Here is a 19,937-nt window from a genome sequence, read left to right as displayed (position 1 = left end):
ATTCGTATTCAGGGAAAGTTGCTGGAGCTTCCAATAACTTGCTTAGACATAAAACCACTGACTCTTCAGGCCTCTACGCCCTTGACAAAAATCTATGACCCTTCAGGCTTTTATGCCCTTAACTCATGAGACGTAAAGGCAAGCATGGACTTAGCATGCTTCCCAGATGGGCGCTGTAAACGCTTCTGCACTTCACCTTGCACAGGATGTAAGAGAGAGCAAAAAAAAAAGAAAAAAAAAACACACTAAAGGGCTATCCCAAAGACCAGGGCTACCCCCACACACCACACCAGGGCTGCCCCCCCACACACAAGGGGTACCACCCACACATCAGGGTTACCCCCACACACTAGGGCTGCCACCCACACACCAGGCTACCCCCCCACATACCAGCTACTACTACTATTACTTTCCTGTCACTCGGAATCGAGCATGACGATCATCCAGCTATGATACAATGATATGAGTTATTAAGGATGTCACCCAGGTTGGTGAGTGAGGTGACTAAAGAGGCCGATACGGGACCAGCAGAGTTGTTTACAGATGTTGCACATGTGGAGGGTTACATCTAGTGTGGGAGAGGAGTGGCAGCGTCTTTCTGGTGTTGGCGCTTGTCTGCCTAGGTTTGCAGTCAGGCTAAATCGAAAGTATTGACACCCTGTTTGGTGCTCCTCCAAGCGTTACGATGTGGAGTAATTGTCTCCCAGGTGAGGGGGGGATAGATTTGGCATTTTTTCAGGTTTGTCTTTAGACTATCCTTATACCTTTCAATTGCCCTCCGGCATTACGTTTAGTATTCGTTAGGTGACTGTAAAGTAGCTGCTTTCGCAGTCTACTGTCGTCCATGTGGGTAACATGGCCAGTCCAGCATAGTTGTTCCTGGATAATGGTAGTCTCCATGCTCCTACGGATGGTGTCAGCAAGAATACTGGCATTTCTTCTCTTGTCTTCCCCGCGAACTCGGAGGATGGAACGTAGACTACGTTGGTGAAAGTTTGCAAGTGCCTTGAGGCGTCTCCTGTATGTGAACCAAGTCTCACTGCCATACAATAGGGTGGGCAGGACCACTGCTCGATATAAGTGAAACTTTTTAGTTAATTTCAGCTCCCTACAGCTGAAGACACGGTTTTGGAATCTGCCAAAGGCTTGAGATGCACATCTGACCCGATGTTGAATCTTTTTATCGATGTCCGCGGTGGTGGACAGGTGGGAGCCGAGATACCGAAAGTGGGTAACATTAGAGAGGGTAGTACCATTAAGCTGGATGGATGGTGGAGGTGTGTCTGAACCAGGGGTAGATTGAAAGAGAATCTGAGTCTTACTTACGTACATTCACCTGAAGGCCGAAGTGTGCATACACATCTGCGTAGGTGTTCAAGAAATCCTGTAGGTCGCGTTCAGTGTGAGCAACAAGGGTGAGGTCGTCTGCATACTGAAGGTCAGTAATGGAAGCTGCCGACACCTTTGTTCTTGCCTGGAGTCGTCTTATATTGATTGGCACTGGCACGAGTAAGGAAGGCAGCCAAGAAAATGAAAAAGAGAGTTGTTGCCAGTACACACCCTTGTTTGACCTCCGTTTGGATAGGGAAGAACTCAGACTGGGTGCAATTGTGCAGCATACTGCCGTTCATGCCATCGTGAAGTTGCCTTACAATGGCGATGAATTTTGGTGTGCAGCCAAAACGCCTCAGGGTCCATCAGAGGGCTTTCCTGTTATCCGAGTCTAAGATCTTGGTTAGGTCGATGAAAACCATGTGCAGGTCTCGACACTGTTCTCTGCACTTTTCCTGTGTCTGACGGGCAGCAAATATCATGTCAGTGGTGCCACGTGATGGTTTAGACTAAATCCACATTGAGATTCTAGGAGGAAGTTTTCCGCTTCAGGAAGAAGTCGGTTTAGGAGGAATCGGGCGATAATCTTGCCAGCTACGGACAGCAGCGATATCCCGCCATAGTTGCCTTAGTCTGACCGGTCTCCCTTGTTCTTATAAATATTGACGATGGAGGCGTCTTGAAGAGCTTGGGGATTTCTTCCTTTTTCCATGTATTCTCCGGGAGAAAGTGGAGACGGCTGGTAAACAAAGGTCCTCATGCTTTATATACCTTAGCTGGGATTGCATCAGGCCCTGAGGCTTTGTTATTTTTCATATGTTTGATGGCAGGAGCTACCTCATCCAGGGATGGAAGATAACTGAGGTGGGTCAGCTCTGGATGCTGAGGGACCTTCTGGGTAGTCAAGACATCCACACCGGTGTTTCTGTTACCATTGGATAAGTGGAGGGGGCTGTGCCACGAGTGATTGGCCCATAAAATGTTTTAGTGAAATTGAAAAATTCGCGCATCTTGTGCTCATCCGCAAATGTTTGTGTTTTGCATGCTTTATTTTTAAACCAGTCGTTCTTTAGATTGCGAAGTTCTCGCTGGGCCGCCGGTATATTCTTGCGGAAGGTATCAGCTTTGGTCCGAGATTGAGGGTTGTTCTGCCAGTCAGTTAAAGCAGCACATTTATCAAAGGACGAGTATATTGATTGCCGGGTCATTTTCATCAAACCAGTCCTGGTGTATTCTTTCGATCTGGCCGAGGGTTTCTCTGCAGGATTTTGTCATGACAGTGTCGAGAATATCTCATTCTGCACTGGGATTTGGGTTGTTTGTTGTCGGGTTGTTTATCAGCCCATGTTCGAGCTGCTCTCTCAAAGCAGGAGCCACCGCTGGATCCTCCAGACGCATAGTGCTAAAACTCTTCTGGAGGCTTGCTGCCTTCGCCGTTTTGGGGCGACGTGAAGTACGAGCTTGGCCCTGACGAGCCAAAAATCAGTGTTGCAGTGGTCTGAGCCACGCATGGCAAGGGTTATGAAGACATTTCGGCGATCTCTTTCTCTGACGATGATGTAGTCATTGAGATGCCATTGTTTGGATCGTGGGTGTTGCAACGAACCCTTGAACTTGTCGGCCTGCCTAAACAAGATACTGGTGATAGTGAGGTTGTGTGCAGCACACATGCCGAGGAGGAGTAGGCCGTTGGGATTGCACTTGCCTAGTTCATTTCTGCCTGTGGTTCCCTGCCATATGTCAGCATCTCTGCCAACTCTGGCATTGAAGTCACCAAGGAGCACAACCTTATCTTCTCTTTGGATAGAGATTAGCACTCTGTCGTGTTAGGTGTAAAATGCCTCCTTGATGTCATTCTCTGCATCCAATGTTGGGGCGTATGCACACACACACACACACACACACACACACACACACACACACACACACACACACACACACACACTCACTATGCAACAGTATTCCTGGTCAACACTAGACGGAAGCAGCAGGTGTGAGCCAAAAAGCGGAACACACTACAATAGCAGCGTGACGTTGAGGCCAACAACGACCCCTCGGCTGTAACTGACCCAGGGGTAAAATGTTGGTCACTGTCTTCTCTAAATTCAGTTGTAAATTAGTTCAGGTGGCCTCCATCCTCACGTCAGGTGAAGCTCTGTAATTCCAGAGATTCTGATAATTTGGTGCAGTATATTTAACGAAATGTTTAGTCTATAAAGAGTAACATTCTGCTGTACTGTAATATACATTAAAACTACTGTTGTTTTTTCATTCATTGTTGTAATCGTGGTGTTGTGTTTTGGTTGTGTGGTGTGATCGTCTTCACTTGTAAGTTACTTCTGTATCAGTAGAATAAAACTGCTATGTGATAGACTTTGGAGGTTGTGTTTTAAATAATAAAAAGTCGCCCTGTGTATTGTAGATTCTAATGGTCACTCACTGCCTGGTGGTCTCCATCCTAAACCCGGATTTGCCCAGGGTTTCGACAAATAGTTGCCTAGTCCAGGGGCCTCACAATCCTATTACCCATGAGCCCTTCAGTCCAACCGTCCTGGGGCTCCACAGTCTTACTGCCAGGGGATCCACAGTCCTACTGCCCAGGGGGATCCACAGTCCTACTGCCCAGGGGACCGCACAGTCCTACTGCCCAGGGGGCCCCACAGTCCTACTGCCCAGGGGGCCCCACAGTCCTACTGCCCAGGGGGGCCCCACAGTCCTACTGCCCAGGGGACCCCATAGTGCTACCGCTCTGGGGCACCACACTCCTACTGCCCAGGAGGTCCCACATTCCTACTGCCCAGGGGGCCTCAGCCCTACTGCCCAGGGGGCCTCATAGTCCTACTGCCCAGGAGAATCACAGTTATGCTGCCCAGGGTCCCACAGTTTTACTGCCCAGGGCCCCACAGTTCTACTGCCCAGAGGCCCCACAGTCCTACTGCTCAGGAGCCCTACAGTTCTACTGCCCAGGGGCCCCACAGTCCTACTGCCCAGGGCCCACAGTCCACTGGAGCCCCCACTCAGCCCACAGGGTCTACTGCCCAGAGTCCTACTGCTCAGAGTCCCACAGTCCTACTGCCCAGAGGCCCCACAGTCCCTGCTCAGGGGTCCCACAGTCATACTGCCCAGGGTCCCACAGTTCTACTGCCCAGGGGCCCCACAGTGGCCCCAGTCCTACTGCTCAGGAGTCCCACAGGTCTACTGCCCAGAGGCCCTGAGTCCTACTGCTCAGGAGTCCCACAGTCCTACTGCCCAGAGGCCCCACAGTCCTACTGCTCAGGAGTCCCACAGTCATACTGCCCAGGGGCCCCACAGTCCTACTGCCCAGGGGCCCCACAGTTCTACTGCCCAGAGGCCCCACAGTCCTACTGCTCAGGAGTCCCACAGTCCTACTGCCCAGGGGTCCCACAGTTCTACTGCCCAGGGGCCCCACAGTTCTACTGCCCAGAGGCCCCACAGTCCTACTGCTCAGGAGTCCCACAGTCCTACTGCCCAGAGGCCCCACAGTCCTACTGCTCAGGAGTCCCACAGTCATACTGCCCAGGGGCCCCACAGTCCTACTGCCCAGGGGCCCCACAGTTCTACTGCCCAGAGGCCCCACAGGTCTACTGTCCAGAGGCCCCAGTGTTGTAAATGTATGTCACTTATGTATAATTACCACTTAATAAATACAAATACCTTGGTGTCTGGTCGAGGTGTTGTGTTTAAAAACGTTTTTGACGTATTTTAGACAATTGAATTTTTTTCAAGAATATTGTACTGAATGAAAGAAAACAATACTGGTTAAATAGTTTTGTCCTTTGTCCTGTTTAAAAGAATTATCGTGGGTAAGTAAATGAATAAGGTAATGGGTAAATGAATATTTCACTTTTTCAGGGAACATTTTACAGTGTAAGAAAACAGTGTCCTGTGTTACAGAATAATTGATCTGTGTAGAAAACCTCTCTTGATGTTTGAGTGCTGTGTTTTTCATCATGATATAACAACATGTCTAAAAAAGCATAATGTGTTTTGAGGCTGCTTTATGTTTTATTACGCTGGGCGAGTAATTGTAGTATCGTCTGTGTGATCAGAACAACATAAGCAACTACATATGAGAGAGAGAGAGAGAGAGAGAGAGAGAGAGAGAGAGAGAGAGAGGAACTAATCTCCTCATCTCCGCAACAATAAAGAATAAAGTCACACTTTACTCCCATATGTTATTTACTTGAGCCATATTTTCCCTAGCCTGGAAGGAAGGGGCGATATTGCAATGACTTTGTCTTTATTGGATTATTATCTAACTGTGTGTCTGTCTACCTGTCTGTTTTATGTATTGTACCTAAGGCTCATTCTAATTAGATAATATGTAGTCCTTTTTATTCATGTGCGTCAAATAGATATACCGGCTAGCTATTGTTTGTGTATGAGATGACTGATCACACACACACACACACACACACTACCACTACTACTACTACTTTGCTGTCACTCGAAATCGAGTATGACGATCATCCAGCTATCATACAAAGATATGAGTTATTAAGAATGTCACCTTCGTTGGTGAGTTCTGAGGTGACTGAACCGGTTGGTTAATTACAAGTTAACCGGGTTGGTACACATTTATTATATTGGGCTTTAGTAACGAAACCCAATTGAAGTTTCTTCTTTTATTAAAAAGTATTATTTGTATAATTCCTGAGTGTAGATCAACCGTAAGTTCTACTATTTATGAGTGTGGTGACAAAGGGATGGCGTCTATGTAACTAGACGTGAATCAACGTCCGTTCGATATTAGTTGGTGAGTAAGACTTTGAGTAGTGGCCCATCGAAGGAGAAAGGAATAGGTACGTCGCCCTCCCTCGAGGGAAGACCGAGCCATCCACTGCAGCTCTCAAATAAAGTCTTCCTCTAGTCTAGGATATTAAGCTACTGCCCGCTTTAGGTGGCCAGGAGCCGGCTACTTATGCCTTTGCTCAGCATAGTATGACGCAGCTTCCCGTAGGCACACCTTATCACGTGCATTGAACATGTCACCTCATAGCCAGTGGAAAGTTACAGGGGATGAATCAGTATATAAATCAAATGTAATTAACCCATATATATATATATATATATATATATATATATATATATATATATATATATATATATATATATATATATATATATATATATATATATATATATATATATATATATATATATATATATATGTCTTATGTTTATGAAACATGGGCAATTACATGACTAAAGAGGCCGATACGGGACCGGCAGTGCCGTCCACAGATGTTGTGTGGAGGGCTACATCTAGCAGTGTCTTTCAGGCATTGGCGCTTGTCTGCCTCGGTATTCAGTCGGGCTAACTCGAAAGTATTGACACCGTCTTTTGTGGTGCTCTTCCAAGCATTATGGTGTGGAGTAATTGTCTCCCAGGTGAGGGGGTCGATTTGGCACTTTTTCAGGTTTGCTTTAAGACTATCCTTATACCTTTTCAGTTGCCCGCCAGCATTCCGTTTACTATTTGTTGGGGTTAGGTGACTGTAAAGTAGCTGCTTTGGCTGTCTACTATGGTCCCTGCGGGTAACATAGACAGTCCAACGTAGTTGTTCAAGGTTAATGGTAGCCTCGCTGCTCTTACAGTTGGTGTAAAGCGAGAATACTGGTATTTGTTCTCTTGTTTTCCCAGAGAACTCGGAGGATGGAACACAAACTATGTTGGTGAAGTTTTCAAGTGCTTTGAGGTGCCTCCTGTATATGACCAATGTCACGCTGCCATATAGCAGGATGGGGAGGACCGCTGCTCGATATACGTGCAGCTTTGTAGATACGGGTACGAAATTTGCCAAAGGCTTGAGATGCACATCTGATATGATGTTGAATCCCTTCATCGATGTCTGCTTTGGTGGACAGGTGGAAGCCGAGATACCGAAAGTGGGTAACACTAAAGAGGGTAGTACCGTTAAGCTGGATGGGTGGTGGAGGTGTGGCTGAACCAGGGGCAGGCTAAAAGAAATCTGAGTCTTACGTACGTTCACCTCAAGGCTGAAATGTGCATACGTATTTGCGTAGGTGTACAGGATCTGCTATAGGCCGCATTCACTGTGAGCGACAAGGGTGAGGTCGTCTGCATACTGAAGTTCAGTATTAGAAGCTGCCGACACCCTTGTTCCTGCCTGGAGTCGTCGTCCTATGTTGAAAAGACCCTTCATTCGGTACTCAGATTTTCTTTCAGCCTGGCCCTGGTTCAGCCTATATGTTATCCCGCTGGGGCACACACACACACACACACACACACACACACACACACACACACACACACACACACACACACACACCTCTCAGTCAAAATACTGTACAAACTGGTTCAACAGGAATAATATCTAAATAACATAGTAAGTGTAGAATTACTACAAGCTTAGGTCAGTGATATTTGATATTATTTCTCGTCACTGTTCTCTCTAGGTAGTTACGCTTTCTCCTAGATTTTTGTTTTAAGGAATTCATTTAATATCTTGCTTCTCGTGGTCCCTTCTCTTTATTTTAATCAAATAATTTCTGTCACTGTATCTCTGGAGATTTTCTTTGGTGCTTCCATTATTTTTCGTTTATGTCATATATTTTTTTCTTGTGTTCCGTTATTGGTGGTTATAATTCACAATATTAAAATGAGTCATCCGACGCACGCGTCTGTTTACCTCGTAAACAGTTGACAGGTCTCTGTGACACCTTGGAAAGGTTCGGCAGTTACACCATTAATTCTCGTTAGGTTTCATTTGTCATCGGCCAAGGCTAGCAAGGCACTTGTTTCTTAGACCGTACACAGTTATGTTAAACGTTATTCTCATGTGTGTATATGTCCGTGTCCTGCTGGATATATCAAGTCTTAACTCCTACAATTTATTCTTCCATGTACCTGTAATTTATATTTCGTTTAACTTATACCTAGACTATATTTGTGTATTCTTATTTTTCACGTGAGCAAGAGTCTCTTTCTGACACAACGTTCTGAGATTCGAAGTTTTTATAATTTGTGTTACGTACGGTTGCCTCAAGGAGGTGATTCACTACCCGTCACCTGCGGCTCCTACCAGGTGAGTCGTCACTTAGGATCCCAGTCATACTTTCAGCTCTAACAGCCTGGTAACATTCTCAGATCTTTCCAACAACGGCTTCTGAATTCCCTCTCGTGCATCGGGTTCACCAGTGAAGCGTCTTTCCCCGACCCGTAACACCATCCTTACTCTTGATTCTATTGGACTTTTACCTGTAGGGTCGTAATTCAGCTCGAGGTCACGAGTGGTCAATACTAAGATGCTGTGAATGTTACAAGATCCGCTTCATATGTTTGAATACTGTACAGGTGTAGTAGAGTAGTACACGACAGATAAGGAATGGGAAAGCGGAGGTGACAGAGGGGGATGAAGAGAAAAATAACAGGGGAAGATAGAGAGGAATAGCAGAGGAAGATGAAGAGAGGAATAGCAGAGGAAGATGAAGAGAGGAATAGCAGAGGAAGATGAAGAAAAGAATAACAGAGGAGGATGAAGAGACAAATGGCCATGGGATTGAAAAAAAAAATACGGGTAAAGTTTATATTGGGTGCGGGACAAGTCTGGCAGCGCTGTGGCCCACGAGACCCATAAATATTTGTATTGAATTATTGGGTGCGGGACAAGTCTGGCAGCGCTGTGGCCCACGAGACCCATAAATATTTGTATTGAATTGAAAGAGAGAGAGAGAGAGAGAGACAGAGAGAGAGAGAGAGAGACAGAGAGAGAGAGACAGAGAGGGAGAGAGAGAGAGAGAGAGAGAGAGAGAGAGAGAGAGAGAGAGAGAGAACAGTGGAAGATACGAGTGATAATGTTATCCTGGAAATGCGAGAGCGATGCAGAGTGATCCAATGAGATATCAGGGGATCAGATGGCGAAGTGGGTTATTGAAGACGTAGGAAAGAGGCGGAAAGAAGATGAAGGAGACACGTGGAGCAGGAAACAGGAGAGGAAGAGAGGGGGTTTCGAAGAGAGGCAGCAGATGGAGGAGGTATCAGAGAAACAGGGGAGGTATACCATCAAATATGTTGACTTTAAAAAAGCCTACGACACTGCCAAAATAGAAATAATATATATATATATATATATATATATATATATATATATATATATATATATATATATATATATATATATATATATATATATATATATATATATATATATATATATATATATATATATATATATATATATATTTTTTTTTTTTTTTTTTTTTTTTGACATTTAGTGTGTCAGGGGATGAAGTAAGATTAGTGGAAAGAAGTACAAACCACAACGGCCAGATTGATATTAGAGGAGTGTTGGGCTGAAGCAAGGGAGTGTTCTGAGGCCTTTCTTGTTTATTATGGTTATGTAGAATATCAAGGGAGAGGGAAATGCTCTGAAAGCTATTGTATATGGATGACCCGTTAGTGATGGGCGAAGGGAGACAACAGAAGTGTGATGAATCAATTTAGAGGAAGGATGAGTTTGGCGAACACGGAGGTCTTGTGCGTTAGTGGACAGCCTTAATTGAAGATACAAGTGACGGGAGGAGGATAGATTGGGATGAGGCGGATGTAAGAAGACTACAAACAGGAACAATGACATGAAGGAGATAGTTTAGACTTGTGAAGTTGGGGAAGATCATAAGGACACTAAAAGGAAAGGTTGTGTGTCTGAAGCCAACCTCCCATATGGAACAGACACAGGAGCTCTGATGGAGCAACAGCAACAGTGACTGTAGGTATGTGAGAACTGGATGAGAAAGACAATGTTTTTTTGTGTGTGTGTTTTTTTACGGGAATTAGCCCACCCGGGCACTGGTCAAACGACGCACAACGGGGCCTTGAGGGCGAAAAAAAATAGAACAGAAAGAAATTTAAAATTGAGAAGAAAATGGTTATATTGTGTTAATCTACACCACGAAGATGCCGGAAAACCAGCTTTTTAAAGTGAGACAGATTGTATAAGTATGGAAACACAGAAGAAGGCAGAGCATTCCACAGTTTGGCTGTGTGAGGAAAGAAGGAGGTACTATAACGGGTTATTCTCGTGTGACCGACATCCACAGAGAAACGGTGGGCACCGCGGGCAAGACGTGTGTTAGGAGCCCACGGACTTGCCAGCGGTACACGGATGCCAAATCCACCGAACATTGCCCGTTAAAGTACCTGTAAAAGAGAGTGAAGCAACATTGCGGCGAAGAGAAAGGGAAGAGAGATTGTCGACTAAAGGAGGAGAGTTAATACGACGAAATGCCTTTGATTTCACCCTATCTAATAGTTGGACAGAAGAAGAGCCACCCCAGATATGAGAGCAGTACTCCAAGTTAGGACGAATGAATCCCTTATATACTTGGAGCATCTGCTCAGGAGTGAAGTAGTTACGGCATCTGTACAACATTCCCAACTTTCGAGAGGCGGCTTTAGCTATACTAAGGATGTGTGATTTCCAGGACATATTGGAGGAAATGGTGAGGCCTAACATATTTATTTCAGAAATTGGCAGGATGATAGCGTCCGGAAATGTAATTGGTGGGAGATCATCTAATTTGGAAAGTGTAATTGGTAAATACTGAGTTTTATTACTATTGAATTTAACTAAGTTCTTACCTACCCATTCTGAGATGCTGCACAGATCCGCTTTGATAAATGTAATGATATCAGCTCTAGAAACAGATCTAGTTTGAGAGTTAGAAGGAAGGGGAAAATGTAGAGAAAGAGCGAGAGATCGATCCCTCGACAACACCTGCCATGGATCGGTTCTCAAGGAAGCTAGAGATGAGAAAACAAAGTAGGGGAGAGAAACCAAAAGAGGGAAGTTTAGATAGCAAAGACTTGTGCCATACCCTGTCAAATGCTTTGGAGATGTCGAGGGCCACGACGAAAGTTCCCCATAATCCCTGAGAGAGGATGACCAAAGATGGGTGCATTAGGAGAGCGGATCACCAGTAGATCTCGCCTGGCGAAAGCCATACTGGTGATCCGACAAAAGAGAAACGCGTTCAAGGTGACGGAGAAAATGGGAGTTCAAGATAGTTTCGAAAATCTTAGAGAGGGATGAAGTTTGGGCAATGGGGCGACAGTTAGAGGGATTAGAATGGTCACCCTTCGGGATGGGCTGAACCAAGGCATGCTTCCAAGAAGAAGACAAAGTTTGGGTTTTGAGGCAGAGGCGAAAGAGGCGAGCAAGCACAGGGGCCAGGGCTTCAGCACACTCCCTCAGAACACGAGGGGGTATTCCGTCCGGTCCATGCGCCTTACTCACATCCAACCTGGATAACACACCGGCAACCCTGCGAGTGGAGATTATAGGAAAGTGCATAGGTTCAGTAGGAGGTGCAGGGGTAGGAGGGATAGAGTAAGAATCGTCTAAGGTGGAATTAGAGGAGAATAAGGTGCTAAAGAGGTTGGCTTTGTCAGGGGGAGAGTTGGCTATAGAGTTATCGGGTCGGAAGAGGGGAAGAAAAGAAGGAGTGCAGAAGTTGTTACAGATGTTTTTAGTTAAGGACCAGAAGGATTTACTAGAGGAAGAATTAGTCAGGACAGCGGTCTTTCTTTTAATAAAATTCCTCTTGGCCCTACGAAGAATAGCCTTACAACGATTCCTAGAAGTAATGAAAGAGGTGTGGGTCATAGGAGAAGGAGATAGTGTCATAGCTTGATATGCCCTATCTCTCACCCTGCAAGCAAGAGAGCACGAGCGATCAAACCATGATTGTAATGTGAAAATTTTGGTAGAAGATGGGATAAATGCACTCATACCGCTCTGTATAACCCCAGCAATGCTGTCAGCACATACCGAGGCGTACCGAGTGGAAAAGCAACATTCATCCGAAGGAAAGTCGGTGAATAATTCTCGCAAGGATTGCCAGCTTGCCTCCGATAGTGCCATAGTTGACGTTTAGAGGGGGGTGGGGGAGGTGGTCGTGCCCAGTTTGATTTAATAGAGATAAGGTTGTGATCAAAAGACCATAAGGGGCAGAAATTTAGTATGAATAGTGAGAGGGGTGAGTAATGAGGCAGGATAGAAGATGATTGGATGAATCTCAAGTGGAAAATAGAGTGGAAAGGACTTTGACAAGAAGGTTGGTGGATGATAGTGCAAGGTGGACCGGGAAGTACTTGGGGCAGAGAAGGCTGGCGAGGAGAGTGGATGAAGGAATGGAGAGGACAACCTACAGGTAGAATTAAATGGAATGATTGTTTTAGATGGAACATGAGAAAGGTTAGCTAGAAGAAAGACCCAGTTTAATATTCACGTACGGAGAGCCAGATGCTAAACATCAATCAGCTACAAGATAATGTGTTCGAAAACACTCTGGCATATTGGTGTTGCTGATTAAATTATTTAGTGTATGTACTCTATGGATTTTCGTACATAAATATTAAAGTGACTCTTTCCCCCATTGTTAAAATCTCTACCATCGCGAAAACTGTTTCTGTACAAACACCACAACACACTCGATAACAAAACTTCGTTGTCTCAGAAGGCAATCTGGCTACCGGGATGGCCTGTGGGTGCACCGTGCACGAGCCATCCTTTACCGCATGCTTGTTTTTGACAATACACACTAAGGCTGTTTGAAAAGGGGAATCTGTGTTTGGTCAGAGTTAAGTGTGGTTGTGTCGTGGGTGTCACCTCATATGGCGGTTATAATGTGAGTACATAATAGGTTTTATCCGTTTCCCGAAATGTATTAAGAGTCATGGACCCCTTGGTTAACTTAATACATCTCATGACACGCTCCACTTGTAACTTATTAGCTTTTACAGGGACACGAACCTGAGTTGATTTTAGACACTGACAGAACACTCGGGTAAATGCTTTACATTACCATATCCATGCATCAATCAACTGTTATTTACATCATATTAGAACTTTCCTTGAAGTTTACAAACATATTACACTGACAGGTGTTTATACGAGCTTCCTCAAAAAATATTTTGAAGAAAAAACATGAAAGTTTAGCTCAACACACCACACTCTGCGGCCACATCACAAAGATCTTTCTTTTTGTAAAATTCTCTTTGCTTCTCTCTATCTCTTTCATTCAATATCCAACTTTCTTCTTTTCGTCTTCACCATTGTGTTCCTGTACAGTGGCCGCTGAAGAATCCTGCAGATAAAAATAGATTGATCGTAAACATTGTCCGAGGAGGAAGATGTAACCACGTTCTCGATCTGCCGGACAAACGTTTATATTCCTCTGAAGACTTTTGAAAATAAAAAAAATCATAAAGTTTGATAAAATGTTGTGAAAATGTGTAGCCGAGGAACACTTGCAGAAACTATACATCACCTGGTGGAGTGCAGGTGATAGTGGTAGGTTGCTCTGGATTTTAAGAAGCAGATGTTCTTAGTGCTCTTGGGACGCTACTGAAGGTGAAATAACTTCTCACAAGATTTTGGTCCCGTGAGAAGTTCTGGAGCTGAGAGGGCATTTTTGGAGCAGTAAATAGTTTCTTACATGAAGAAATTGATTCGTGTAACTTGAGATAAAGTATTTTGTATTTATTGTTATGTTTGGTTAGGGAGGGTTTGTTGGTCCTTCCACCTCCAGTAATTCAAGTTAAATACAATAGTGGATGTATTAAGAACCGGATTAGAAATATAAAACAGTTAAACCATAGGCTACGTTAATTATAATTTTGTGAAGCATCAAAACATGAAAGAACGACAAGTTAAATCATACAATTTACACACACACACACAGCAACATTACAAGTAGTAGGGCGGCTCATTCGCTACGCAACGGTAGGACGCCACCCTCCGGGAGGCTCCACACCACATTGTCTCACTGTTCAGTCCCCAAAACGTCTTCTTCCATCAATAGTTCATTAATGGTGTATGTAAGTTCCACCATGTTTTTCACTACAACGGTAGAGCAAAGTAATTTTTTTTTTGCATTAAACTGTTATTATATTATTGCGCCCATCATCACTACATATAACACCATCCATCATCACTACATATAACATCATCCATCATCGCTACATATAACACTATTCATCATCACTACATATAACACCATCCATCATCACTACAAATAACATCATCCATCATCGCTACATATAACACTATCCATCATCACTACATATAACATCATCCATCATCACTACATATAACATCATCCATCATCGCTACATATAACACTATCCATCATCACTATATATAACACCATCCATCATCACTACATATAACACCACCCTTCATCACTACATAAAACAACATCCATCATCACTACATATAACATCATCCATCATCACTAAATATAACATCAATCATCACCACTACATATAACACCATCCATCATCACTACATATAACACCACCCATCATCACTACATATAACACCACCCATCATCACTACATATAACAACATCCATCATCACTACATATAACATCATCATCCATCATCACTACATATAACACCATCCATCATCACTACATATAACACCATCCATCATCACTACAGATCGGTAAAGTAGTTCCCGAGATTCTCGTGCGGTTTTGAACTCAAATGGCAGGTCAATGGTGATGAGAGGTATCCTTGGTATACAAACGTCCTCTCCTTTAGCTTTTCTTGTCAGTATTGTAGCTTCCAGTACATGTGGCATCATGTTCTTCACCACCAGTCTTGTGCCATTGCAGAGGATTGGTGGTTCAAGATTTCTTAAGAGCATTATAGGAGTTCCAATCTTGAGAATGCGGTGGTGAGGAGGCATTCCAGCGGGCTCCAAAGAATTAAGGAATTCTGCAGGGTACTGGACTGCTTGGTACTGGTCGATTACTGTATCAACAGATTTGAATGAGGTCTCACTGCCTGGAAGCTGTCTGAGTAGAGTCATGTTGATTTCAGCCACTGTTTCATTCTTTGGTGCCACAATTGCGCGTTCACGCAGCCACTTGTGATCCGTGTAGTGGTGGATAATGTTTGGGTAGACCATGTTAGTGAGCTCAGCTGAGGACTTTACAACATTTCCACATCCTTGAGGAATGATTATTTGTCCTTCTGAATCAACAGGGAAAGTTCCATTCCCAATCTGTAGTAGAAGGTTTGCAAACTGTCCAGCATCCTGATCTTTTTGTAGATGTACTCTCATGTTTGTGGATAGGGTGAGTGTCTGAACACTTCTCCAAAGGTATGATGCCTTTTGGCACGCATTCACTCATCAGCTTGAGTGCTTCGGGGAATGGGAGGTAGGGTCTGGCGAAAGTCTCCAGCAACGGCCATGTGTAATGCCACCCATAAGCTGGTCATTTCGTCGTATGTCTTGCAAGGTCCTGTCCAATGCTTCAAATGCTAACTTGTGAGATTTAGTACATTCACCCCAGACTATGAGGCTGCATTTTTCTAAGAGTTTTGCCTTTGCCGATCCTTTTTTGATGTTGCACACTGGATTTTCATTGTGAACGAGGTTGAGAGGCAGTTTAAAAGTCGAGTGTGCTGTACGTCCTCCTTCTAGTAGTGTTGCAGCAATGCCTGAGGATACCACAGCAAGAGCAATTTTCCCCTGATGACGTGCTTTGGCCAACAGAAGGTTGATCAGGAATGTTTTTCCTGTCCCGCCAGGTGCATCGAGAAAGATCATACCTCCCTGCTCCACTTGTATCGCTTGCAAGATCTGTTTATAAGCATTTGCTTGATGAGGCCCCATGTGAGGCACATTTTCTTCAAGAAAATTCACCAGAACTTCAACTGAGTAGTCGTCTCTCTGAGCAACTTCCTGTTTGCAACTACTGGTTCTTCTCGGTTTGGGAAAGGAAATCCAAAATCAGTCAGGTTTTTTCCGCATAATTCCATCAGTTTGTCTTCCAGCATGATCAGAGCCCTGTTGAACATGTCATCCATGAACTCAATCTCTTGACCAGGATGTTCTCTTCTTGCTTGATGAAGCAGATCCTCTGAAAGACTTTCTTGGTGGTTTTTCCAGCGCTGGCTTGGGTTGGAAAGTCCACATGTAGCAATCATGATGGGAAACAGGTTCCTCATTCTCATTGGCGATTGAGTAGCTGCTGCCTCTTCTAATGTGTCATTCCAGTGACCATCATCTTACATTAGGCCAAGGAGATTGCACGCTTCCTGATAGGTTCTGCAGACTTGTCCATTCACTGTCTTGAGTGCTTCATATGATGTTGGGCCACGGATGTGGTGCAAAAGTAGTCTCAAACAATAGCATTCAAAGTTGTTGGGGTGAACCGTGTAGACACGTCCCAAAGCATTGCCTGACTTTATCCCTGGATATCCTTCAACATCGGATCCTTGAGCTCTTCTTTGGAACTTTTTCATTGAAGCCTGCTATATGTAGAACATGGGTACGTCAACATACAGGAGTATTTGAGCTACCTCATCTTCCTGTGAAAGCTTGAAGAATGCAATGAGGGTCGTATCACTACATATAACACCATCCATCATCACTACATATAACACCACCCATCATCACTACATATAACAACATCCATCATCACTATATATAACATCATCCATCATCACTACATATTACACCATCCATCATCACTACATATAACACCATTCATCATCACTACATATAACACCATTCATCATCACTACAGATCGGTAAAGTAGTTTCCGTGATTCTCGTGCGGACATACAAACACACAGATATGCTTCTTTGTTTTATATATATATATATATATATATATATATATATATATATATATATATATATATATATATATATATATATATATATATATATATATATATATACTTCAGCAATGGACTTGTTATATGGAAAGTGTAGTTTCATAATGAAGAGGGGAACCAGGGAGAACACAAACATCTTGACTAAGATGGGTTTCTTTTAATCAGTAACATTTCGGAAAAATCATTTCTAGGATCTGATGATGGAAAATGATTTCAGGAGTTTGTTGGAAATTTCAAATGGTTGAACACTGGGAGGGGAGGAGGGATAGGGTAAGTAGGCCGGGAGGAGAGTGAGGTCAAAACTAAGTAGGGTATGACAAGCAAAGTGGTTATTAATTGTCTCAGCTGCCTCCTCACTTGGTAAATGAGAGATTAAAGGAAGTGTGGGAGACTGGCGGTTAAAACCACAGAGATCTTTTATCTTAGAGTCCCACTGACCGATGCCGACCTCCTTGAGACCGTGCACTTTCCTGGGATAATAACACTTCTTGGCTGACTTGATTTCCCTGATGACCTGGTTTCCTAGATTTTTGTACAGGCGGTTGTTGGTTTAGTATGTCATCGGGGTGGATCCTCTGTGTCTATGCTGGAAAGAAGTGATGATAGTGTCCAGGTAATTATCCCACTTGTTCTGCAGATCATCTACCGTGATCACTTCAGTCCAGGAATACCGGGTCACCCATTGTCCGAAACGCCACATGGCAGAGTCAGGGGTAGGTCAGTAAGTCCCATGTGTGTGTGTCTGTGTGTGTGTGGCAGCATTACGTTAGTGTTAAGGTGCAAGCACTGCTTGGTCCTTCTCGCTTTCACCTACCGCCGCTAGCTAACCCTTGTGGTGAGCAGGGAAGCAACTTTCGTAATTTCTCCCCTGCCAGTACACAGCCTCTTCACCATCTAGATTCCTGCTGTGCCTCCTCAGGGCAACACACGGTAACTGGGTGCCTCGTGGACCTAGGCTAAAACAGCAGGGGATCTCGGAGCAGCAGTGGGCCCCAGAGGCACGGTGCATAGGCCTACTGCCAAGTGGACACGTTCTGGTAGGCTACGGTAGTAAAATTCAAACGAAAAATTTGCGGTGGAACCCTGCTTCAGGCAGATATGCTTACAGAGCTCCAACAAGACCCCAACGGCGGAAGAGGTGACCAACTTGGGAACCCAACGACTACCCTGGCGGACGAACGCAATGCATGATGGACAGCCTACTCACACGAGACCCAACAAACTAGACTATCAACAGTCCATTGCAACAATCCCTTTCCCCGGTCTTTGCAACACTTACACCACTGGATCAGGAAAAGGAAGAGCGAGATGTGTGGTTGCAGCCTGCGCTCCGGCCTTACAAATTAAATCAACTCGCGCGCAGCCATCATCGAGCTCATCATACTTCTTCTCATCATCAAAACCCTTATAACCCTAAAAGTCCTATGACGACGGACGAGTAGCGACGGGACGGGCAGAGATAACTGACGGGAGTCTCTAGTCACAACTCTGCAGATGGGTGGCATAGATAAGATGGTCATTTATGCACTGGGATCTAGGCAGCAGTGCAATCCGCTCCTGTTTATGCGACTGAGCAGCCCTCTCGAGGACCCACTCTGCTCACCCCATAGGGGGAGGGGGCTAGAATAGGTGCCCTTTACATAGCCTGCCTAAAGAACCAATCTGATAGGTTCAACCGTACCCAGTAAGGTCATCCTGATGCGGTTGAAAACACAATCATAATTGCAGATCAGGGGGACCGGTGGTAGAAGCGGTACCGTTCTTGCCTCGCAAGCGAGATGTCACGGGTTCGATTCCCGGGCCGGTGGAAGTTGTTTGGACTTACTTTCTAGCCCCCATTAGTCCTTGTTCACCTAGCAGTAAAGTAGGTACCTGTTGTAAGTCGAAAGTTGCGAATTCGTATTCAGAGAGTTGTTGAGTTTCCAATAATTTGATGACATAAACCACTGACTCTTCAGGCTTCTGCGCCCTTGACTCTTCAGGCTTCTACACCCTTAACTCATGAGACATAAAGGCAAGCATGAACTTAGCATGCTTCCCTGTTGGGCGCTGTAAACGCTTCTGCGCTTCACCTTACACAAGGGTGTAGGGGGGTGCCCCCCCTAAAAAAAAAAAAAAAAATTACAGATCAAAGCAAAAACATACTATACAACCTGTTATGGTCCCTGCTTGGAATGTCAGGACCCTTCTGGATATTAGCACAAATGAGCGTCCTGAACGAAGAACTGCCCTTGTGATGGTAACTCACAGAACGGGGTCTGACAATACCTTCTTTTGCAAGGGTAAACCTGCTGTGGAGACAAAGTGCATTTATGCAGTTGGCTTTGCCATCCGCCAATGCATCATACACAGGTTAACTTCAATGCTTGACGGGATCAATGAGCGCCTCATGACGCTCTGAGTCCCACTGAAATAACTCATATCATGTCTTCTTCATCAGTGCATATGCCCCAACAGCAGACGCAGAGGATGACATCAAGGAGGGCTTTTATGCTGAACTTGACAAAGTTCTAACCTCTATCTCCAGGAAGGATAAGGTTGTGCTCCTAGGTGACTCCCATGCCAGAGTTGGCTGACATTTGGCAGGGAATCATAGGGTGAAATGGAATAGGAAAATGTAATCCTAACAGTCTACTTCTCCTCAGCAAATGTGCTGCACACAACCTCACAATCATCAATACCTTGTTTAGGCTGGCCGACAAGTTCAAGGGTTCGTGGCAACACCCACGATCTAAACACTGGCCACTGGTATCTCATTGATTAATTATTATCAGAGAAAAAGATCGCAGAGATGTCCTCATCACCCGAGTCAGGCGTGGCTTCGACCACTGCGACACTGGTCATCGGCTTGTCAGAGCCAAGCTCTCACTTTACATCGCCCAAAAACGGCGAAGGCAACAAGCCTCCAGAAGAGATTTTAAC

The 19,937-nt window shown here is 44.6% G+C and overlaps 1 protein-coding gene across 1 annotated transcript; it reads left to right on the top strand.

Moving 5' to 3' along the window:
• The first annotated feature begins 4,194 nt into the window (after positions 1–4,194).
• On the top strand, positions 4,195–4,962 carry LOC121862622 (small proline-rich protein 3-like). Its single transcript, XM_042360938.1, has one exon. It carries the CDS (start codon positions 4,195–4,197, stop codon positions 4,960–4,962), a length of 768 nt encoding a protein of 255 aa, XP_042216872.1.
• Positions 4,963–19,937: the final 14,975 nt, after the last annotated feature.

This window comes from Homarus americanus, unplaced genomic scaffold (genome assembly GCF_018991925.1).
Source record: "Homarus americanus isolate GMGI-L3 unplaced genomic scaffold, GMGI_Hamer_2.0 scaffold31037, whole genome shotgun sequence".
Lineage (NCBI taxonomy): Eukaryota > Metazoa > Arthropoda > Malacostraca > Decapoda > Nephropidae > Homarus > Homarus americanus.
The sequence above is the reverse complement of the archived record's forward strand: the minus strand, read 5'-3'. Positions and strand labels throughout refer to the sequence as shown.

Coding starts and splice junctions, on each gene's coding strand:
- LOC121862622 (XM_042360938.1), top strand. CDS start 4,195: ATGCTGCCCAGGGTCCCACAGTTTTACTGCCCAGGGCCCCACAGTTCT.